General features: G+C 37.8%; 1 protein-coding gene across 8 annotated transcripts in view; it reads left to right on the top strand.

Moving 5' to 3' along the window:
* Window positions 1-14,259, top strand: part of CCNY (cyclin Y) — a 123,350-nt gene extending 109,091 nt beyond the window's left edge. For all 8 annotated transcript variants that reach the window (XM_027717260.2, XM_027717259.2, XM_027717258.2 and 5 more), the window contains 3 exons: window positions 481-647; window positions 5,205-5,367; window positions 11,281-14,259. In XM_027717260.2, the coding sequence (XP_027573061.1) occupies window positions 481-647; window positions 5,205-5,367; window positions 11,281-11,397 (447 nt within the window). In that variant the 3' untranslated portion in view covers window positions 11,398-14,259. The remainder of the gene's footprint in view (window positions 1-480; window positions 648-5,204; window positions 5,368-11,280) is intronic.
* Window positions 14,260-22,057: the final 7,798 nt, after the last annotated feature.

Here is a 22,057-nt window from a genome sequence, read left to right as displayed (position 1 = left end):
AATAAAAAGACAAACCTCCATTTTTAGTAATGGGCTTGACACATAATTTAGAACTTGTAATTTTGTGCTTAAATACTGTTTTGCCTTCCTTGCGAAGAAAAAGAAATTTTTGAACTATTAGTGATATTTTGTTTTACAGTATTATAAGATAATGGTAAGGTTTTCTTTAGCATTAGGGTGGCAGGCAGGAGCAAGTCACAGCTAAAGAAGAAATGCTGTATTTGTGAGTCTGACATCTGGCCTTTTGAAATGGTTAATAGCATCAGAAAGCAAAGGCCAACTAAAATGGATTTATCACATCCAGTTATGAGCTTGTCATAATGTATACATTCAAACTTACAACTTTTATAATAAAAGAATCTTCTTGAGACTGGATTACTGTCTTAAAATTACCACTATGGGTTTGTGAGAATAGTTTTATTATCCATTTATACTTAATATCAAAGTAGATCAAGTCTTGATTTTAATGTGTTTCCACAGGTATATCTTGAAAGACTTTTAACTTATGCAGAGATAGATATTTGTCCAGCAAACTGGAAGCGAATTGTACTGGGGGCAATTCTGCTGGCATCCAAAGTTTGGGACGACCAGGCAGTGTGGAATGTGGATTACTGCCAGATCCTGAAAGATATCACGGTCGAAGACATGTGAGTGCAGTTTGTTTATCTTTGTCAATGAATGCCAAGATCTATGTGTATGAGGGTGACAGGAAGTTCTTTCATAAATTATATGAAGTTTGTATATTTGTGTTGATCTAAACATGGTAAATGCTGATAGATGGCATGAGGTCTACTTGGCAGCTGCTTACATGAAAGACATGAATTATTTGTGTTTTCTGGCTGAAGTGTATTTTACCCCTGGATGTTCATGCACAATAATGAAGACAGATTAGCAGAATATTTAAATGTATGATTTGACAAAAATCCCCACGTCCAATGGGCCTGCATTTATTCACTTCAGCATCATTTACTGTCATGCTAATTTTCCGTACAGACAGTAGACAAACATGTAAAGCAGGAAAAAAATTGTGATCCTAATGAACCTTAGATAATCACCCACTTATTTATTGCCGTTCTTCAAAATTGATGCTTTGGGTTTTGAGGTTTCTTCCCTCCTGTATCCTGCTGGATTAGTTTCCAAGGTGTTAGAAATACATTATTTTAAGTTGCAAATGGGAAAAAAATTCCATTTTTCCATTTTTTAGTTAGATGGCATTCTTAAGTGCGTATTTTAACAACATAGAGAATTCTGACATGGGGCTGGATATTCCAGTCTTATTGAGGGTACATTCCAACAGCAATAGAAAAATAACTGTAATAAGAACAAATGCAATTAATATCATAATGTTCACAAATACTAGAATGAGTCTTCAGTAAATAGTCTAGTGCTTTTTGGTTTGGTGGGTTAGCAGGTGTTACATATGTTGGCTGAAGTGCCCTGGGTCTGAATCATGTGCACATTCAGGGCTGAGTGACAGGCTGTGCACATTTTCTGAGATGCCCTCACCTGAGCTGGTGTGTGTGTGAGAACAGTGCTGGAAGGGCTGCAGCTGGAATTGGCACTGGGATGGTGCTGGGGGTGGCTGATCCCTCAACTGCAGCTTGTGTATTCAGAGAGTGATGTTTCCAGTCTACTGGTGCACCCCTTTTTCATAAGAACCAGTAATAATAAAATTATTAAAAATATGTTTTAGTACAGTATCTACGTGTTTCAGAGCTCTTTGAAGCAGAGCTAAGTATCTGTAATGAAAACTATAGAGACTTGTCTGTGCTTTAGCTCACTTCAGTCAGGATCACAGCCAATGGAGAGAGGTTGTTGTGGATAACCCCTCTGGGAGGAGGGTAAGGAGGGAAGTACATGAGAAGAAATGTTTATGCAGGCAGAATGTTTTTTGAATCTCGGTTTGCAATCTCAGAGCAGTGAAAGGCCAAGTGTTTCTGCTACAGCAGCCATAATTTAATTTCTTAATATTTTGCTGTATGTCAGTTTTATAGCTGGTCTAAAAATGATCTGTAAGGGAAAGGTTGAATGTTAGGAGTCAGCTGATTGTTTTAAATTAAGCATGCTCATGCACTGCTAGATAAGTCTTATAAATTCTGAGTAGCTGTCATTGCTCAAGCATTAGGAAAGTTATCTCTAAATCTTGTATTAACAAGAGATTTGTAATAAGGTGGGTGGTTTTTTTCCCCGAGTCAAAATGAAAAACACAATGCAAAACACTTGCATTACTGTGGTATGCTGTAGATACTTTCATTAGTTTGGGGGAAAGCTTACTTCGATATACAGGTAGGAAATACCACGTAATGCCATTTCAGTATCTGTTTTAAAACGTGTAAGCTACTTTAAGAATGGTTGATGATGCTTCTTTTCTGACATAGCCCAGACAGAATGAGGTTTACAGAATAAAAGGGGGAGAGGGAGATAATAGGGACAAAAACCAAAATCAGGCCCTTCGCATTTCTGTGTGTAATATTATTCCATGCAGAATAATTTGATAATGCTTCCTTGACTGTTTGTTTCCTAAATGATTTTTCTAAATTACTTTTTCCCTTGATCCTTTTCATGCTTTTGAGTTCTTAGTAGCAGTAAGAGTCTCCCTCCATTCGCTCTTCCTCCAAGGCAATCTCATTGCTTTTAAAGTATTTATGAAGCTGGGACATGACCTGAAGTGCTGAAAAGCTTGAAGCAGAGTGGCAGGTTAGACTGTGCCATATGACAGTATTAATCAGAATGGTTATAAGTGTGAGTTTTGAAATTGCTGATTCTCAGGACTTTTCTTGAAGGCAGGTGATGAGTCATACTGTGGTGGTGTGAAAGGAAACAGAAAAAGAGGTTATTGTTTTTGACAAACACATGTGATGGTGCTACTGTTATAAGTTGCACTTGAGCTATATAACACCATTACTCACGTGGCAGACCCATATTAACATTGGCCTTCTTTCTGTGCTGCACCTAAGCCAAAGTCCTTGTCCTTAAGGTTTTCAGCTTCTTAACCTTTTCTTAAAGATTTTGGGGTTCTCACAAACTGCAGAACCAGAAGCCTTTGTGGAGCCTGAGCTCTCTATATGGTACTTGGTGATCTGGTTCACGGGCTTTATGTTTAGGTCTCCTTGTGACTCCCCCAGCAAAGATGTTGGTGCTTGTTGACTTGGTGCTTATATTTCTGCTGCCAGTTTTTCCAGTTTTTTCCCCCTACCCATCTGTGGTGTGCTGGATTTTTTCCTTCTTTCTTATTTTTCAGGTAGTTGGTACAGTACAGTATGATGTTTTGAAATGTCTAGCTCTAAGCAAGAGGGGGCCTTTCATTGTACTAGTAAGGCAGAAGAAGAGCTCTACGTCAAAATCTTCAGCTGCTGTGAATCATTCAGCATAAGTGTATCTTGCAAAACATGGTGCAGACCTTTCAGTGTTTTATAGGTTTATAGGTTTTATAGCATCAGTACAGTGGACTGTGCCTAAAAGCTAGTAGAGAACTTGGGAGTACTGAAATGCAGTGGGCATCTGTAGTCCTGTATGTAACTTTATATTGAATTTCTGTGTCAATTTGAGGAGTGCCCCAAGAAAGCACATGCTAAAACAGTCTCAGGTAGGTGTATGGTGGAAGAAGGATATGGTAGTTAGTTAAATTACGTTAGTTCAAATAAAAAATATTTGTGTTTTTTTTCCTTTCTCAGCTGGAGTTAATCTGCTGACTTTCAGATCTGGGAGTTAGGGGATAGTAAGAATCTGAGGCTATGTATTTTCCTTACAGATTTGAGGGTGCTCTTCAAAAGAGGTGCAGCCAATGTCTTTCGCCATTAAAACAGGCTTTGTGTTATCCATTAATGTAGACCCTTAGGCTTAACTTGCAGAAAATACCATCTTGGCAGTATAAAAGATAATATTCTGTATTTGTTCATAGACATCTTAAAATGTAATTTTTTTATTTGGATTTTTTAAAAGCTGCGATCTTCAGCAATGTGAATTCATGCCAAAGAGTCCCTATCTAGCTTTTAGTTAGTCTTTTAATGTTAATTAATATTTATCATTATGTAAACATAGAATTTTGGCAGAGAGAGAGTGAGGATAAAGAAGGACAATGATTATGATGTAAGAGTGATATAAGAGTAAAGAGGGAGAAGAAGAAAAATCATTCAGTGTTGAAAAACTACTGTGCCAGTACTTTTTACCCTCAGATCCCTCCTCTTCTGTTGCCAGCTGTGCAACCTCTATTGCACATTCCTTGCACACTTACACAGCAGTCAAAATGTAACTTAAAAGCAATATCAGAGTCAATGCCTGCTGGTAACAGAGCTGTGCAGTCACTATGCTCTTCAGCAAACATCTTTCAGCGCCCATTTATCTTTTTTATTTCTCATATCTTGAAGTCACTGATTTAAATGTGTCATATGTCCCTGCATAAATATTATGTAGGATATCTAGTTGCTGTACAATTGATGAAAATTTCCATTCCTTAATTTTGTTGGTTAGCTTATTTCTCAACATACTTTTTAAGGTACCAGTGTAGGTAATAACATATTGCTATACCAAAGCTTTACAGAGTGGGAGCTCAAATAAAACCTCTCTTCCTATAAGGTATTTTGACAAACACATTTGTTTTAGGTGCTGGAAAAGAAATAATCACCACTGTGAATTTTGGTTCTGCATCTAAGGGAAAAATTCATAAAAAACAGTATGCTGAAAAATTCAGGTTTCCTGTGACTAATTCTAAGTGATTGATTATGAAAGGCTGAAGGGAATAAATAAGTTCTCCAGTAATTTAGGTGTTAGAAAAATGTGCCGCATTTATAAGACATGTCTGACAAATTTAGGGCATGTGTATGTGTTGTTTTGGCATAGCTGTGTGTGCAGACCCACCTAGTGGAGGTACAGCAGAAACTACGAGAACTTTTTTTTCCTGCTGGATTTTCTTTCCCAAACTGTATTAGCTAAACTGATAAAGGTGCCCCTTCCACTAGCAAAACTTTGTGCCTGGACTTGATTGGCATCACAGTAGCAGCTGCAAGGTGCAGCATCTCTCCTATTCCTCACTGGCATACATACTCCAATAGAACTTGGTAGGGTAGGTCAAACCTTAGGCTGGGATAATTGCATCTGGCAAGAATAAGAAATGAACTTGGTTTATACTATTTGCAATTTAAAGTAAAATTACATTCCGAATGCTTACTCTGAAACATGTCTTCACATTTATCTTCTTTCTGCAGGAATGAGCTGGAACGCCAGTTTCTTGAACTGCTACAGTTCAATATTAATGTTCCCTCCAGTGTTTATGCCAAGTATTATTTTGATTTGCGTTCCCTGGCAGAAGCAAATAACCTGAGTTTTCCTTTGGAGCCCCTCAGCAGAGACAGGGCATATAAACTTGAGGTAAGACACTTTCTTTTTAAAATGCTCAGTGTTAAATATATAGGGGGATTTGGAACTTCTGCGTTGTTTCTCCCTTCTTCCATCTTTTCCCAGGTACTCCCATGACATGTTAGAGTATTTTGTGCCCTATTTTCATCATGGTTTTATTAGTGCCTTGAGTATTGCTGGCTGTGGGAACAGCACTTGACTGAATTTGCTTCATACCTTGTCTTGCTTTCCATTTCTTTTTCAATTGCAGTTGTCTGTATTGGCCTTGTGAAAGTACCCACAAGTTTTATCATAACTATTCACAGTCTAGTTTTGTGTGTTCATTTGGTTTCTTAAAACCGATTATCCACCTTAAAGGACTGAATATTAACAAGTGTTGCTGCAAATAGCTATTCCATGTTCTTGTTATCTGCTACTGATTCACTTCATGTGGATCCAAGCCTGTTATCTCCTGTGGTGTTTCTCTCAGTAATGGCAGAACAGAAATGAGCACATGCCTTTAGTGAATAAATCATGAATGCTTATGAGACCTGAATATACCATATGCCAAAAGCACTATGTTGGTCTAGGCCTGTGAAATGCTGGGCACTATACAGAATACCCACAGACACAGGAGGAATTTAAATCATCAGCTAATTGTGGGCCCTTTGCAAGACTGGAATATACTTTTCCTGATTTTTCTGGTATGTTTCTCAAGTGCATTATTGCATGAGTGTGAGCACATTTCGTTACTAATTTGGAAGATTTTCATTAGATGCTGACTGCTTTTAATATAACACGTCTTTAATTACATAACATCTTTGCACTAGAGGTTGTTTACCTGTGGTTTAGAGCGAGCTTTGCATGCTCTGAAATTCCTAGTGCTCCTATAAAACAAGCAGGCAGTACTGTGCACATTTTTGTGGGGGGAAATGGTGCGTGGGAATGTTAATTGTCTTGTTTGTGACTTCAGTGGGAACAAGAAGTGTTGGAGAAAGAATCAAAGCAAATTTGACTAGATTTCTCATTCTTTCTAAATATTCTTTCTAAATTTCACAGGTAGCTCCAATAAGAATGTAACTTAATTCTGTGTATGGAGTGTGACCTAAATTTGCATCAGATTTTGTTTATATTAAAGAGAATATTAAAAAAAAATCATTTGGATTGTAATCTTAAATGAAAAAGAGGAGAGGTGATTTACTAAGGCATGGGGGTCTTGATAATAAATGCCATTTCATATCTTAAAATTAAATTAATTACTTTTTGATTTAGCACAGTTTCTTAACACTGTCAGTCTATATCACATACAGTGTATAATAGCAAGTTACAAATGAAGGTGACAGTGATAGCTCCTAAAACCTTAGAAGAAAAGAAAAATAGGAAATGACTGTAAATACCCAGAGAATACTGGTGATTCTTCTGTACTAACTAAAGAAAAGGCATATTTAAAAAGAATTAATGGAATATTTTTTCAATAAACCTGCATTATTAAAAATTTCCCCGTGTTGAGGATGCTTTGTGCTGCCAGCAGAAGTTGGCTGTAAATAACCCTGCTAGTCAGAGAATGTCTTCAGGGCAGAGAAAGAGTATCTACTGTAAAACCAACTTGGTCTGCCACCTCCTTGCCTCTGTTCTGTGGCCAGAAGGGAGGGGACTACCTTGTTCCCTGGCAGTACTTGGTTGTCATTAGTGTGCCCTTGAAACTACTTGACAGCATAATTTATAGCCTAGTTCCCTGAACACAGTTAAGCATTTAGCTTGCCAAGAGTTATCAAAATGCATTTGCAGCACTTCTCTAGGTCTCTTGTGTGCTGTTCAGACCAGAGTTCTCCGTTTTTAAAACAGTTGCTTGGATTGTCAAGTGGAGTAGATGCAGTACCACACAGGCTGTGATATTCTTGATACTGAGGGAAAAGCTGCAGTCTGTGATGAAAGACAGCAGCCTTGTAGCAAATGTACACATACAGTGGAAGGATTTGCCCTGTCTGGTAAACTGAAAAGACCTTGCTCAGTCCTAAGATTTAAAGCAACTTATTTACTGGCATGGGAGATCACAAAAGGTCTTCCATAGAGAAATGGTAATATTATTATGCTTTTTTTGCTACTTTTGCATTTTAAAGCTATTTTATGTATCTAAAGCAAGAGTATTAGATCTGACATGGCAGAATCTGCATTACAATTTCTGCAAACATCATGAGTGATAAACATGCAAACACATCTGTGATAAAAAAACCAAAAACGCCTTAAGAAGACCAAGGGCAGTGCTAGTGAATACTGTTCCTCATCAAATGGAAATGTTGGAAAAGATCCATCAACTTAGAGGTCTTATGAGACATTGCAATACTTGTTAAAAATTACATTGCTTTCTCAAGCATCTGCAGTGGATGTTTTTCCTTATTGATGTTCTTACAGTTGTCGCTTAAGAAGCAGCTTTGTCTTTTAAATGACTAAATGACAGTAATTTTTTTCTTACCTTTCATTAGTCTGTGGACTAAAGCGTCCTGGAGTTGTTACACCAGTCCACCTAGTAGTCAGAAACCATTTTTATGACCCTTCTTGGGTTTTTTCCTGTTGTATGGAATCAAGCAAGTTAAAAATGGCAAATAACCTTTTATTACATCATCTAGTCTGTCCACCTGCCAATGCAGTTTGTTCCAACTGGCATATGTTGTAGTGTGTTTTCTTCTTCCTTTTAATTATGTCAAATGTCAAGGCTTCCTTTGCTTCTCCTGAGGACTGTATGCTAATATGGGAGATTTTTCTGCCAAGAAGGTTTTGGATGTCCAGCCTTAATCCACTATTTTGTAATTTCCTACTCTCACACTTGGTTATTATCCCATGTACTCAGGTAAATATGAGTCAGATTATCCTCTTCGGGGTAAGTACACAAAACGTGCCTACCCTACTACTGCTTGTGATCTTAGCACTGTGCTTGTTTCAAGGCTGGATTTTGTAAGAGCATTCATTAGTGCCCTCCCAGTTTAACTGTGTGTTGTCTGAGCTATTTATTGTTAGGATGGTACTTGAGCACATAGTTCAAACCCTTTGAAATACATGCTATATTGTCTTGGCCCTAGGAGATACAGTTCTATAGATCAAACAGACCAAAAAAACGGGAGAAAAATATGTAAGTTACAAGTAGAGAAGTGTCTTTGTATCTCTTCAGCTTCGCAGTGTCGCAGTGACTGATTGCAGTCCTTGTGTGTTTTGTATGTTCAGATCCCTCTTATCCAAGAAGCAAAGGGAAAGCAAAACAGAGCAAAACTTGCCTTCTCTTTTGTTAAGAATAACCAATTGCTTTTTCTTTCATGCTCTGTAAATTAAGAAGAACCATCATCACAACAATACATTTTCTTCATATACAACTTTTCCAGACTTGGTGCTGCCTGTCCCTGCTGTTTTCTCTGGTTTGTCAATTAGTGGAGGCTGTGCAGCACTCACAGTTGTGTGCCTTTGAACATTCCTGGTAGTGAAGCCACAGCCAGCCATGCTGCTTTCCTGCCCTACACAAACATGCATGCAGCCCATATTTACACTACTACTAATTGCTACAACAACTACTACTACTACTGCTATTCTCCCACCTTCTTTCACCTTGCTTGTCCCCTTCTCCAGTGACAAATTCTCATCTAGATTCACATAACTCAGTGGAGGAACCGACTTTAGTTCTGTGTACATGTATATAATGGAAGAATATATATGTATTCATTCTAGCTGATTACATATATTTCAGTCAATTCCAACAAAATTTCACTTGATGAAATAATCTTGCTGTTTTAAATAATGTTTTGATTTCATATGAGAAATGGTCCCTTGCAACTGTCAAAAAATATTTTTTTCCTAGCAATAAAAGCAGCAGAAATCAGATGACAGAAAGGTGTTTATAAACTATCTGGATATATTTTAACTGAAAGACAATAGTAAATATTTACAGTTTTCTGCTTTTGTCTTGTTTCCCCATATGTTACTCTAAAGTTGATTAACTACCTTGCCCAATAGCCTCCAAATGTCAATTCTGTAAATTACTTGCAAATGAAAAGGCACCTTTAGGTTCAGAAGAGCTTTAAGTGGGAGTCACTGTGTTTCTTATCCATACGATTAATCAGCATAGCCTAGAGATGCAAAATATTAAATGCCACTTCCAAGCAAAATTTCATTTTGTCTGATCAAGTCCCAGAACAGAAATTTTGCTGTGAAGCAGGCAATTTTGAAGTCATTACCTTCTCTGACTGTTTGATGCCTAAAGTAGTAGTCTGACTTGGCAGCGAAAAGAAGCTGAGTTCCACCTCAGTGTACCTATCTGTCAAGCCATACCTTGGGACATTATTTCATGAATAAACACTTTTGACCTATTGAATTTTAAATCTGATTGAATTGCATAAACTCTTAGTCCATTAAGTTCCTGGTTAAATTAAATAAAATGTTATTAAGCAGTTTTAAGTGAGTTAAATTATGGTCTAAAAGGCAATAGGAGTATTTGTGTTATTTTATTCTCTTGTTCTCTTCATATGCACCATGAAAGAAAACTGTGTTCAAGAGTAGTCTTAATAAAAGGAAATTCAGTTTTCAACTGAAAAGTAGAAACTGGTCTCTTAGCGGTGGTGGTAGTTTTTATTGGTTTGGGGTTTGGGTTTTTGTGTGTGTGTGGTTTTGGAGTTTTTGTTTGTTTCTTTGGTTTTGTTTTATTTTTTAATTTAATGATGTTTTCTGGCTGACTTGACCAAAGCATTAGGTGACCTTGCTCTCAGATGTGAATTGTGTGCTTCTGTCATACCTGCCTCTGGTTTTTGCAGGACTATTAAAATTAAAGGACTCTTCACTGCTACAACTCACTGTGCTATAGAAATAAAGATCAAGAAAGAAAATGATGATCCATAGAGTCAGGCTGTTTAATTATTTGTAATGCCTTGTTTTATAATCAAACACTTGTACTGGTTTTGTTTGTACAGTACTTTTTATTAAACATCTTATCTTGAGATACCACTTGAAACCATTCCTGAGTAAATAAAAATACTGCTTTAGTTCATCTTATTTTTTAATTTGACCTTGAGTACTCCTTGCAGTGAGCTTTCTCTGCAGTTCTGCATGTTTGATCAGCAGAGATGACATCTCTACTGATGCCAACTGTAGCCTGTCCCAGCCATATGAACTCTAATAGGCAGGCTGTTTTAGGGCACAGTATATTTATGCATGTGAGGTCCATCATAAATACTTGTTTTAGACTTCACTAAAAACAGTAGGAGAAACATAAAACATTAAATCCAGTATAGTATAAAAGGAGTCAGTGCTTGAATAATGTTTGTCTCTTTCTTTAAAAGGCTTTAAAATTGCTGTGTATTTGTAATGCAAATTAAAGTATTCCGAATATGAGTTACATTTTCCTCTGACACTATGTAGGATAGCCTGATCACACAGAAATCACCACCTGCTTCCGAAAGGCAAATAAATATTAGCTCTGGAAACAAAGCAGGGCAAGTGTTCTGCCAGAGCATTTCTCAATAGAGAAAAAAAAAATCACTATGAAACTTTTTAGAAAATAAAATAATTAAGAGCCATCCTCTTTATAAATTCTCCAAATATGCTTACATATTCTACAATTGTTTTATTAAGTTTTCTGCAATTTTTCACCAATGAAGTGCTATATATCAGTTGCCTTGTAGCAGTGGATAAGCACTGTCAGCTCCCTCAGTGAGATTTGTGATGGTTAACCTGAAAAGAAAAGGCTTGGGATATGCTCTCTGAGTCCTTCAAAAGTGTGGGGCAATGCAAGTCTTTCTTTTAAGACTAATGAACTGAGAGTGAGGGTTTGGGGAGAAGCTCCTTCATGTGTTTTGCTTAATGAAGTGACTTCTTGTGATTCTACCTGTATGTAGGAATCTGCATTTAGCCTTACTTCACCTGTACAGCTGTGAGCAATGCAACTGAGGGTTTTTTCGTCTTTTACAGGCCATTTCTCGCTTGTGTGAAGATAAATACAAGGACTTCAGGAAAGCTGCAAAGAAACGGTCGGTCAGTGCTGACAATCTGACTGTGGTTAGATGGTCCCCTGCGATTATCTCCTAACAGAGGAGACTGGAATATTCCTACGGACGTACTGTTTCATCCATCCATTTTTTTCAGAGTGGGCTGGGGGCGGGGGGAATAAAGAAAAAAGACTTTCGATTTTTTTATTTTTAAATCTGTCAAGCTGCCTTTACAGTGCCTCCCCATTGTGTAGCACACGAGTGAAAACCTACAGGAAGGAGAAGTGGAGAAATCCGTGTTCGGGAGAGATGATGAGCAACAATTTTTTTCTCACTTTCACTAACAGCTTTACACTTTTTATGAGGAAACAGCAAATCAGGTGCTTGAAAGAAGAAACAAAAAAATGAAGTAGAGGCAGAAAAATATTTAAGAACTGTGCCATTTTCTATTATACTGTACTCATGAAGGGAAATGGCAGCATGAAAATAAACCATGTAGTCAGATGACTGTGCACTAGAGGAGAAGAAGTTGGGAGATTTCCATCTTAAAGATTTCTCTTAATATCTTTTTTGTTGTTGTTGTTGTTGTTGGGTTTTTTTGCATTCCTCATCGCTGCTTCCCAGGATAAATTCTTCCCCTTGCACAGCAGGAAATACAAAGTCTGTATTTACAGTAGCACAAGCCCCTGGATAAATAGCATTGGGTTTTTTTCACTGCACTTTTCTCTGTAAGCTGTCTTATTAGCATTATTCTTCTTAATTATTATGCATATGTTACATTTCTTGTATGCCTTTTATTGTATTTCAAAAGAGAGAACTTGACCATAGTGCTGAACCAAAAGTGTGTACAGGGATCAGAAGATCTTAGTAATTTCATGATGTATTTTATTTATAGTATACTTGGGTGTGTGTGCCTTCCTGAGTTCTTGGAATCATTTATTTTTCCGTAATATAAAGATACAGTTGTTAAAGTCTTGAGATGATGATGATAAGACTTGGGCCAAATCTCTGAAATTTGCAACAGATCTTGTGATCCTTTTTGCAGATTTTCATAGCATTAGAAGTTTAGCAGAATTCATTCATTTTGAGGGAGATTTTTTTTTTGTATGGCCTGACTAGTTCATTCCTTCACCTCCAGGTCCATTGTTGCAAGCAATATTCTCGATTTTTATATGTTTACTTTAAATCAAAGTGAGTCTGTTTGTATAAAATAAAAAATAATAAAAAAAAATTGTTCTAATGAGAAGGCCTGTAGAAGAGCAGAATGGAAATCTTAACAAGGTATTTGTCACAAGGAGATTTGATTTGGAAGCTAAAATACAAACCCTCATGTTTTTCAGCGTAGGTGCTTATAGAAATTAAGAGTAACCGAACTGTGAACATAATTTCCAACTCTGATTATTAAGCTCTTACTGTTGTTACTATTTCCCTCTTTACTGTAGCTGTTGCCCCCTTGGCAATTGAAAGAACCTTTTGTAGAAAATAACTTGTCAGTAGAAGCATATTTGCTTCGTAATGCCCCAGGGTGATTTTCTTTTTTCCCGTTTTTTTTTGCACAGTTTAGAAAGATGCAGCAGAAAGCTCTCAGTTCCCTGAAATCCTTTCCTTGTGACTATCACTGAAATGAATGGCAACAGACGTCCCTGATTTATGCACTACTGTTGTTACCCATAAAAGATTCCATGTTTGTTTTGTTAAGCCCTATGGGCTTGTAGCAAACCTGGGGGCCCAGAGATGCACATTTGACTCCCAGAGCGATGCTAATCAGGTGCCTCCGGGCGGAAAGGCACCGACAGGTTTGAAGTAGTAAAACCAAACAGTTTTCTGTTAACTTTCTAATGTGATTTATGTAGTTTGAGACATGAAGGTTTCATCCATAAATTCTCCTGGTGTCCTTTGGGCCTTTAAAATAATCTAATTCTCGTCACTTCTTGTTGTGCCAATGCATCAGAACTGTGAGTATCCAAGTCCATTTTTCCCTTGAACATGGAATGTAAGGCAAGTGTTTATAACAAATTACAGCATTTGAAACCTCTTTACAGATAGTATCAAAAGGAACATTTTCAGAGCATTTGAAATTCATCCTTTATAAGCATAAATTTAGGCTTTAAAAATGTGTAAAATATTTTGATTTATCAACACTTTGCTAAACTATTTTCCATTTAACTTGATATCAGGAATATTGGTTTTATCCATTTCTGGGTGATAGAGATACGAACTTTGGATTATGTAAAGATATCAATGCATCTACTATAATTTTTGTGAAGTTTATTAAACTACTTTAAAGATTGTATAGTCTATTTATTGTATGTATGTACATACAGTCTGATACTTTAAAAAGTGGATTCCGTAAAACCTGGCTCAGTCTTGTTTAGACTATTGAATATCGTTTTAGCCTTGTGCACTGGACTCTACCTCTGTATAGGAGAATTTTCCATATTCTTAATTAGTACTGACTCTGTGATTAACTTGGTTATGTTTCTTGCACTAAGAATTAAAAAAAAATCTGCTGTAAGTGTGGATTTTTTCTTTAGTTTTGCCATATGAATCCTCTACATTTAGATGGATGTTTCTTTCCCTCATGGTTATAGAGTAATTCTTTGCTTTTTCTTTGGTTTGTTCCAGGGTTGCCAAAAATACAGTACCTGTCATTAAATCTGAATGAGTGTCTTTTGTTTGCAAGGTATTCTATACCAGGTTATTAAAAAAGAATTATTATTTAGGATTATGTTGTGTTTAGTGTAGTTTTTTAAGCATTACTGTGTGGGAAATGCCATTGCAAAGTTAGAGAATCACCCTGGATGTGAGAAGGGAGGAGAACAATATAGCATTTTAATTAACAGCACAAATACATTGTGTTTTGCTGTAAATGTTTTCTGGATAAAGGTTTTCATTATTGCTTTGGTCACCGGCTCAGAAATGAAAAGGTGTGGGAGATATAATAAACCTGTCCCTTCAAGCATCATTGTGTTAATGCATTATTTTTATATGTTGAGCCAGTGGGCCACTTGTTTGGTCATTTATGCATTGGTAATTGGATCAATATTGCATCTGTATGCAGCCCAGAGATGTTTCCCTAATTCCTCTTTCCATCTGCAGACTTGTTTATATTTGATTTGCTGTTTATATTTTATTGTTTGTCAGTGATATATATCATTCTGACAGACACTGTTCCCTGGGACTTGAGAGCACTGGAGTCATGGGATAAAATACAAGAATAAAACAGTCAGATCACCTATTTCCACCTGCCACAAACCCAATCAGTCTTTCAAATGATATACGTTTTCTTTTGCTAAAAACATACCAAATCCTGATAGCAAAGTAATGGTATCCTTTTCAGTAATTGTTTTTTGTTTGGGTTTGGGTTTTTTTTTTTGAGAGAGAGAGATCAGCATATATGGCTTAGTTACTGTTTGCATTTATGGAGGCTGAACTAAGACTTTGTTTTTTAACACCTCTTTCTCTACTTACCAGCTTTCCTAATGACAGAAACCTTAACTGTAATATAAAGATTAGAAGTAGCAAAAACCTCATCAGAAAAGGGTGATGGCATAATGGTGGCAGATGACAAAATGACATCTGGTAGTGTTGGCTATCTATAAAAATAGCAGTATGTGGGAAGGGATGTAGGAACTGAAAGGGCAGAAAAAAACCCCTCAAATGTTAACAGCTGAAGCAGCAAATTATTTACAGTCATCCTTGGTTGGTAATGAACATTGCATTTTGCAATGACATGTTTAAACTCCTAATTGAAGTGCTGCACATCCACTGCAGACTCATATTGCTCTCTGCTCCTGCTAGGTCTTCATATGGAATTCACTCAACCTAGCTTTTAGCACTTTCCTCACTTCTGTTTCAAACGCATTTTTCTATAATCAGAATTTTATTTTTTTCACTTGAATTGACAGTTGTTGACAACATTTGCCTACTCTGCAGTGGAGTTATTTAGTGTCTCTAACAGGTTCTGAGGAACCAACTCAAATATAAACACAAACATACCTATGTGAGTGCAACCTAGATGCACATGGGAATGTATCTACACCCAAAATGCAGTAAGTGTCTTTATGTCTTTCTGCTGAGGGTTTTTTCTTTTTTTCTCTTCAACTGAACTCCACCTTGAAGAAACCACAGAACTGATGAGACTTTGATTTGCATAAACTAAAGGTACTGATTGAAAATACGTGGCAACCAGTGTTTGGAGAAAGTGCTTTAAAAAGGGAAACAAGATTTAGAAGAAAAGCTGCTGATTGTAAGGAATCAATAGCAGACATAGATTAGATGCTGAAAAGGATTGTTTAATTGTGTGTGTGAACCTGCTTTTCTGGATCTTCTTACAAGAATCCACAATAAGTAACTGATGAATTGCAGAACCACTGCTTGAAAATGACTGAATGCATTGAGGGCAGTGAGATACTAGAACAGGTTGCCCAGAGAAGCTGTGGATGCCCCATCCCCGGCAGTTTTCAAGGCCAGGTTGGATGAAGCCCTGAGCAGCCGGATCTAGTGGAAGATGTCCCTGCCCTTGGTGGGGGAATTGGAACTAGATGATCTGTAAGGTCCCTTCCAACTCAAGCCTTTGTATGATATGATGATTACAGCCAAGAAAGCCTTGCTTGAGTTTACTTCTGTTGCCTGGCCTGGATCATTGGGCTTTTCCCATTAAATAAAGAGGCCAACAGGATGGCAGATTGAAGAAAGGCAAGTGACAGAGCAGTACAGGTAGACTGCATTTCTTTTGTTCCTTCTAGAATAGTTGGTCTGATGCAATTTATTGTGAAAAAAGAGAGTTGTTTTTTCATGCCCTTTATACCATATGTTTCAGCATTATCAGCAGAGACTGTTACAGCTGGAGATATTCTTTGGTGATGATATTCTAAGCAAGCTCCTTGGTGTGGTGATAGGTGACAGTATACCTGTGTTTCCTGTATGAGTTGTCCAGAATCGCTGTAAAGAGTTTGTAAAGCTCACTCAAGGCTCTGGGCAGTATCTTTTGGGAAGATGTCAATGGTCCCTATAGATAGATGGTTTAGGAAGGTGTCAGTGGTCTCTATAAGATGGAGAGCAGCAAATGACAACAAAATGTCAGAAATTGTATATTGTGAAATACAATTTCACAATGTACTTACATAATTTACTTAATGTACTTACATAATTTAGTTTCAGACCTTTTTTCCTTGCATCTGTGACACAGGCTGGGATGCTGTGGTAACTAACGCAGTAGAACTTTGAAGCTGGAAAATCTCTGGAACTAGCACTGCCACCCCTTTGAATTCACTGGCAGTGAAGTGAATCCTCAAAAAGCAGATGAAGACTTACTCATGAGGGCTTAACTAAACAGGCATTAGAGTAAGACATCACCTTCACCTAAGAATTCCACGGTATGCTTAAATCTAGAGCTAATTCTTCCCTGCATGTTTTCTTGCTTCACTGCCTCTGGGTTTTCCTGCGCCTTTATTTTAGATGGTAATACAAATTATTCTCCATGGAAACAGTATCTTGGGAACTGGCAGCTGTGGTACGTTTGCTGTCTTATATTGAAACAATACAGATCATCTTGTGGCCACATACTTTTGTTCACGTATTTCAGGCAAGTGAAGCATTCTTCTGTAGAAAAAGGAAAGGCCAAAAAGATGGGGATTGATGTGCTGGAAGGGTTATGAGGCACAACTAGGTGTGCATTGTTTTAAAATAATCCAGGAAATAAAGATGGGGAAATGTACCTGAAGTAGTGTGATGATGTTTAATTTCTTGGTAAAGAGCTTAAGGAATTATTGTCTTCCTTCAATGGGACAGGATATGCAGATTGTTTTACCATAGATCCTAGGAGGAGGAAGACTAGACTGTACTGAGCAAAATGGCACAGAAGAACTTGTAAAATGCATACACCAGATAACATGATGGACATGCATGAACATCATGCATTAGAAGGCAGAACTATCTTGGTGTTGATACACGATCTAGCAGTGTTTGGAAAGTATTGGCGGTCACCTTACTTACCTAAAAAGATCCTTTTCCTTTTGTGGCTTCACAGGAAAAGGTCATCCTGTGTAGGCAAAAGCTTAGTACACTTTGTCAGCTACTAGAATATGATCAGTAATATTTGGAGTAGACTTTACAAAAAAAAAATAAAGACAAGGTAGAAGAGCTCCTGTTAAGAACAAAAGCTGCAGAGTGTAACGTGGTGCTGCTGTGGGGCTTCTTTGCTGTGAATGTTGGGTAAAGAGAGGGGTAAAGAGAGTCTCCTGTTTGTGACACTTTCCAATACCTGTCAGTGACACTTTTGAAGTCACAGGGTGGGAGGGTGAGAAAAATTGTAGACAATACCTCCCCAAATAAAAACAACCCAAACCCAAGTCCACTGTAGTTAAGTAATTCTGCATTATCCATAGCATAGTTTTGAACAGAGAGGGAAAATTATCTTCCAGCTTATGTAGTTGCTTTGCACAGAAGTGAAAATGGTTTAAATGTCTCAATCACCACCAGCATTTGTACTATTAAATATTTAACTTGCTTATTACTGACAACAGGTTTGTATCTTACATTTTACCGTAGGAGTGAGTCTACAGTTTGAATGTGTACTCTAGCAGTCTTTTATGGGGCACCTTTCTAAATCTGTCCTTTGAGAAACTAGAGGAATGGTTCTTGTAACCTAGGAAAATAGTTGGGTGTATCTTGATCCTTCTGAATACTGTCAGGAAAAGTGTTTGCCCAGTTCTGCTTGGATTTAAGACTTTGGATCAATTATTCCTTCAGCTGAAGTATTTATTCAGAAATAAATATTACAAAGCATAAAGGCACAGTGCTGAATTCATGTAGAGAAATTATGGTCATGTCACCCTGACACTGAGCTTCAGTGAACAAAGGACTGGCCTGATTCTTCTGCTTCCCCATTTAATAATGAATCTCAGTGAAAACACTGTCAGTGTTTCTGACCTATGAGAAATCTAGACCATGAAATCATTGCTTTTCTGTGGTGACCTGTCATTGCAGTACATCAGAAAGGCTTTTTTTGTTCTGCTCTCTTTCGCTGGCATGTGGCAGAACAAAGTTGTTCTGCCCCTTAAAGCATGCAGATAGCTAAACCACGTGTTAGCTGGATCTGTGTGCTTAGATGTCTGATACCCAGCTGCAATATTTTCATTTTAACTTTTATAAAGCAACTTTCTTCTAGACAAAGAAACCAGGGCAAGAAGTCAGTTTTAAATTTTCTATGAAATACATAGGTTGAAAATCAGCATCTTAATTTTTCCATTTTGGATTTTTTTTTGTAATTTCAGGCTTGAGCTAAATTTTCCATGACAATTCAGTATGGGAGTGTGCATGCGAGCCTTTATTTTTGGTTTTAATTGTATCAGATAAGGAATTTCTGTGGCATTTCCTAATAGAAAAAAACAATTATTTTAAATGTCATTTGAACCTGTTGTTTGTCCCCCTGAGGAATGCATTTATCTGGATTCTGTGAATTACTGAGAATAGGTAAATTCAGTTATACAAGATTGCAGGTTTTGGCCCTGCCCTTCATCGTGTTACACGAACAATGAACATTTTACAAATCACCAATATTTGTAAGAAATTTTACAAGTTTCCAATACTTTCAGTATAAACTCAGAGATTCAGAGGATTGAGGGCACAGGGAACAGAAGAAAACTGTGACTTTGATTTCTTCAGCAGACTCTAATCTGTCTCCCTCAGCTTTTTTTCTTTATAGAGTGTCCTTACAAAAAGTTTCAGCATCTGTTGCCAAATGTCCTGTGTTCTCCTGAATACGGGATTGCTCAGGATTTGAACAGAAAACCCCAACCCTGTCAACACTTTATAAGACCTGAGATACACTTGCAGGGAAGTTGGGCTGAAATGCAATATAACATGGTAATGCAGGGGAGTGGGGGAAAAGGACTGAGGCAGCACCGAGGCCGAGGAAGCAGGTGAGGAGGTCAAGGTTCCCATGGTGGCCACAACACAGGTTTCTTACCCTCGTCCTTGCAGCCTGAAGGCTGAGCTGCCACTCCTGGGCATTGAAATCATCAAATTCTGCAGATCCATGCTGGTTTGTGTTACCAGTTTATGTACACAACACAGTGAAGTGAAATTGGGTCTGTATGGTTGGGCAGCCCCAGTGCATCTCTAACCTAACACAGATTTGCAGCTCTGCATCCACCTGATGCATTGGCCTCCCCATCTTGCCTGGCCTCCTCCTGTGCTGTACCTGTCACCGTGGGCTGTGCCAGGTCTCAGGACCTGCATGCTGGCCAGAGCTCTTGGCATTTTTATGCAGACCTAATTGAGTCTCCTCCCTGCTTCAGTAGCTGACTTTTGCATTAGCAGCAATGCTGCTCTTAGTGTTAGATTGGTAACATGGAATTTGGAGGCTACATCAGAAACTGCAAAATCTTTTCTTTTGCTTTTCAGAGCAGAGCAGGATTGGTAGCCAGTGGGTTTTCATAGAATCACAGAATCATAGAATGGTTTGAATTGGAAAGGTCATCTAGCTCCAAAACCCCTGCCATGTGCAGGGACACCTTCCACTAGTCCAGGTTGCTCAAGGCCCCATCCAGCCTGACCTGGTTTCTTTGATTAATCTGCAGATAGTTCAACAGTGCATATAGGGGCTTTGTGCATTAAATCAGTGACCAAAGAAGATGGAAGTCTCATCATTTACAACTGTGTAACAACCACCTGCCCCAAGAGCAGAGGCAGAGCTGAACCAAAACACCAAGCTCACCCAAGGCACTGTTAGGTACTCAGGGTTGTTTCATCAGTGTTAGAGGAGTTGAAACCTTTAAACCTGAGGGATGAATCATATAATTGCTGAACATAGGAAAGAAGGGTTAGGGGGCACCTTACTTGAACCGAAAATTGCCATTGCCTACTTCCAAGCATTGCAACCTGGGACAGGAATTCCTGCAGATCAGAAATAGGCATCTAGGGGATTCTGCCACAAACCACTGAAGGGAGGGTGAGTCAATATATGAATAGCTGTAACAATAAAGTCAAACCCTTTATCTTCCTGACTAAGTGTGGAGAAACCACAGTATTGCTATGGGGGAATGCAGATTAAACATGTCCTGAAAAACTCATGCTGATTTTCAAAGATGTAAGGTGCTATAACATTTCAAAATCTATATTTTTGCATATAAATTGATTTTGTTATTGAAGGGAAGTTCAGTCATTGTAGATATACATAAACATGACACAACTTCATTTGTCGTGTGCATAAGAGAATAGTTATATTCAGGAATGCAGGTATATCACATACCATGATTCTCTTTGGGATTTATAGGATTGATTCCCCAGAAATGAAAACATCATTGGCAAATTGTGTGGGTTAATGTACTTAAACAATTGTTTTTTCAGGTGTTTCATAAGAGTTTTAGGATGTCTTAAATATTTTTTTCCCATAAAGGGGAATGAAGGTAGCAAAAAAAAAAGCAGCAAAATGTAACAAATAAGAAAAAAAATAGAGAAACTGAAATAGTACCAGCAGTTAGGAGGCACAATGTAGGTCACAGAGAATATATCCATAAATATCTGTGGCCAGTTAAAAGAATTAGTACAGTTTTTAATAGTGTCAGGAACACAGTAATCGGTAGCAATTTTGTAGATTCAATTGAAATGGCAAAGTATCTGTCATAATGCAGAGGAGGCAGAAAGACTGAGCTAATGGTCCTGTTTTGTCTTTGTGTGCTGCATTCTTCCCTTGCCATAGTAATGAAATTTCATTTCTGTTATTGGTACTGAAAGAATTTTCAGTGGAAGCTATCTGATATCTTGGAGTGGGCTCACTTTACCCAGGTGATCTGAAAGATTTTGCTGAGGCAAAACCTGGTTGGCTGGAGATGTTTCTCAGGTCTTGGGGGGAACTACCTTTGGAACAAAGCTTAAGAAGAGCAAGGTTAGAAATGTGAGGTAGTTTAGTCTTTGTGCCAGCAGCACAGGCAACAGAAAGACTACAGTGCTGTATGAGTGGTGGTTAAGTAAATGGAGCATAATCAGTAATCCCTCCTGTTTCATGGAAAACAGACTCAAACTGTTTAAAAACAAGCAGGATCTGAATTGGTGTTCTTGTACATTTATGCAGTGGTTCACCTTCCTACCAGATTCTCCCTATGCTTTCTGCCCTTTGACCCCAGTATGACATTTGCTGATATCTGTATTTATCACATGAGATTTCCCTGCCTCTGGACAATGTTGGGAGCTGCTCCAGAGTAGCAAGGAGTGCTGGTGGGTTCCCAGCTGCAGCCTGCCTTGGGGATGGGTCCTGTGGGGAACTCCACTCTTGTCTGTTTTCTTTTGCTCTCTAAACCATCAGAATAAATCCTTCAGGGTCCATATTTTGAGATTATGGTAAAAATTTTCAAATGCATGGATGAGAGTCATGTATTGAAGTGCTATTCATTTTATTAAGGACTGAGCTATGAAGCTGAAGTTTATGTTGCTCTTCTCTTTAAAATGAAAAATCCTGGTTGGTAGAATACATAGAGTATGAATACTGTTGCAATTTAACAAAGGAATTCCTTGTGTACTGCCAACTATGTTTCAAGCTTTTTAGCAATGATTATTAAAAAATGCTCTTGGAAGAAAACAAAGCAGAAATCATGGAAACTGTAGGCAGCTGGCATTGTAGGGCTGTAACTGTAAAGCAAAGGTTTGGAAGGGGGAGTGCAAAATTCAAATCCTGAAATAAAAATTTGGGCATTTTTTCCTTATGTTGTGAAGGTTTGCCTATGTGAACTTCGTTTAAAGGACTTTTTACAGAGTCA

This window comes from Pipra filicauda, unplaced genomic scaffold, assembly GCF_003945595.2.
Source record: "Pipra filicauda isolate LSUMZ 115617 unplaced genomic scaffold, ASM394559v2 scaffold1_size10287979_pilon, whole genome shotgun sequence".
Lineage (NCBI taxonomy): Eukaryota > Metazoa > Chordata > Aves > Passeriformes > Pipridae > Pipra > Pipra filicauda.
The sequence above is the reverse complement of the archived record's forward strand: the minus strand, read 5'-3'. Positions and strand labels throughout refer to the sequence as shown.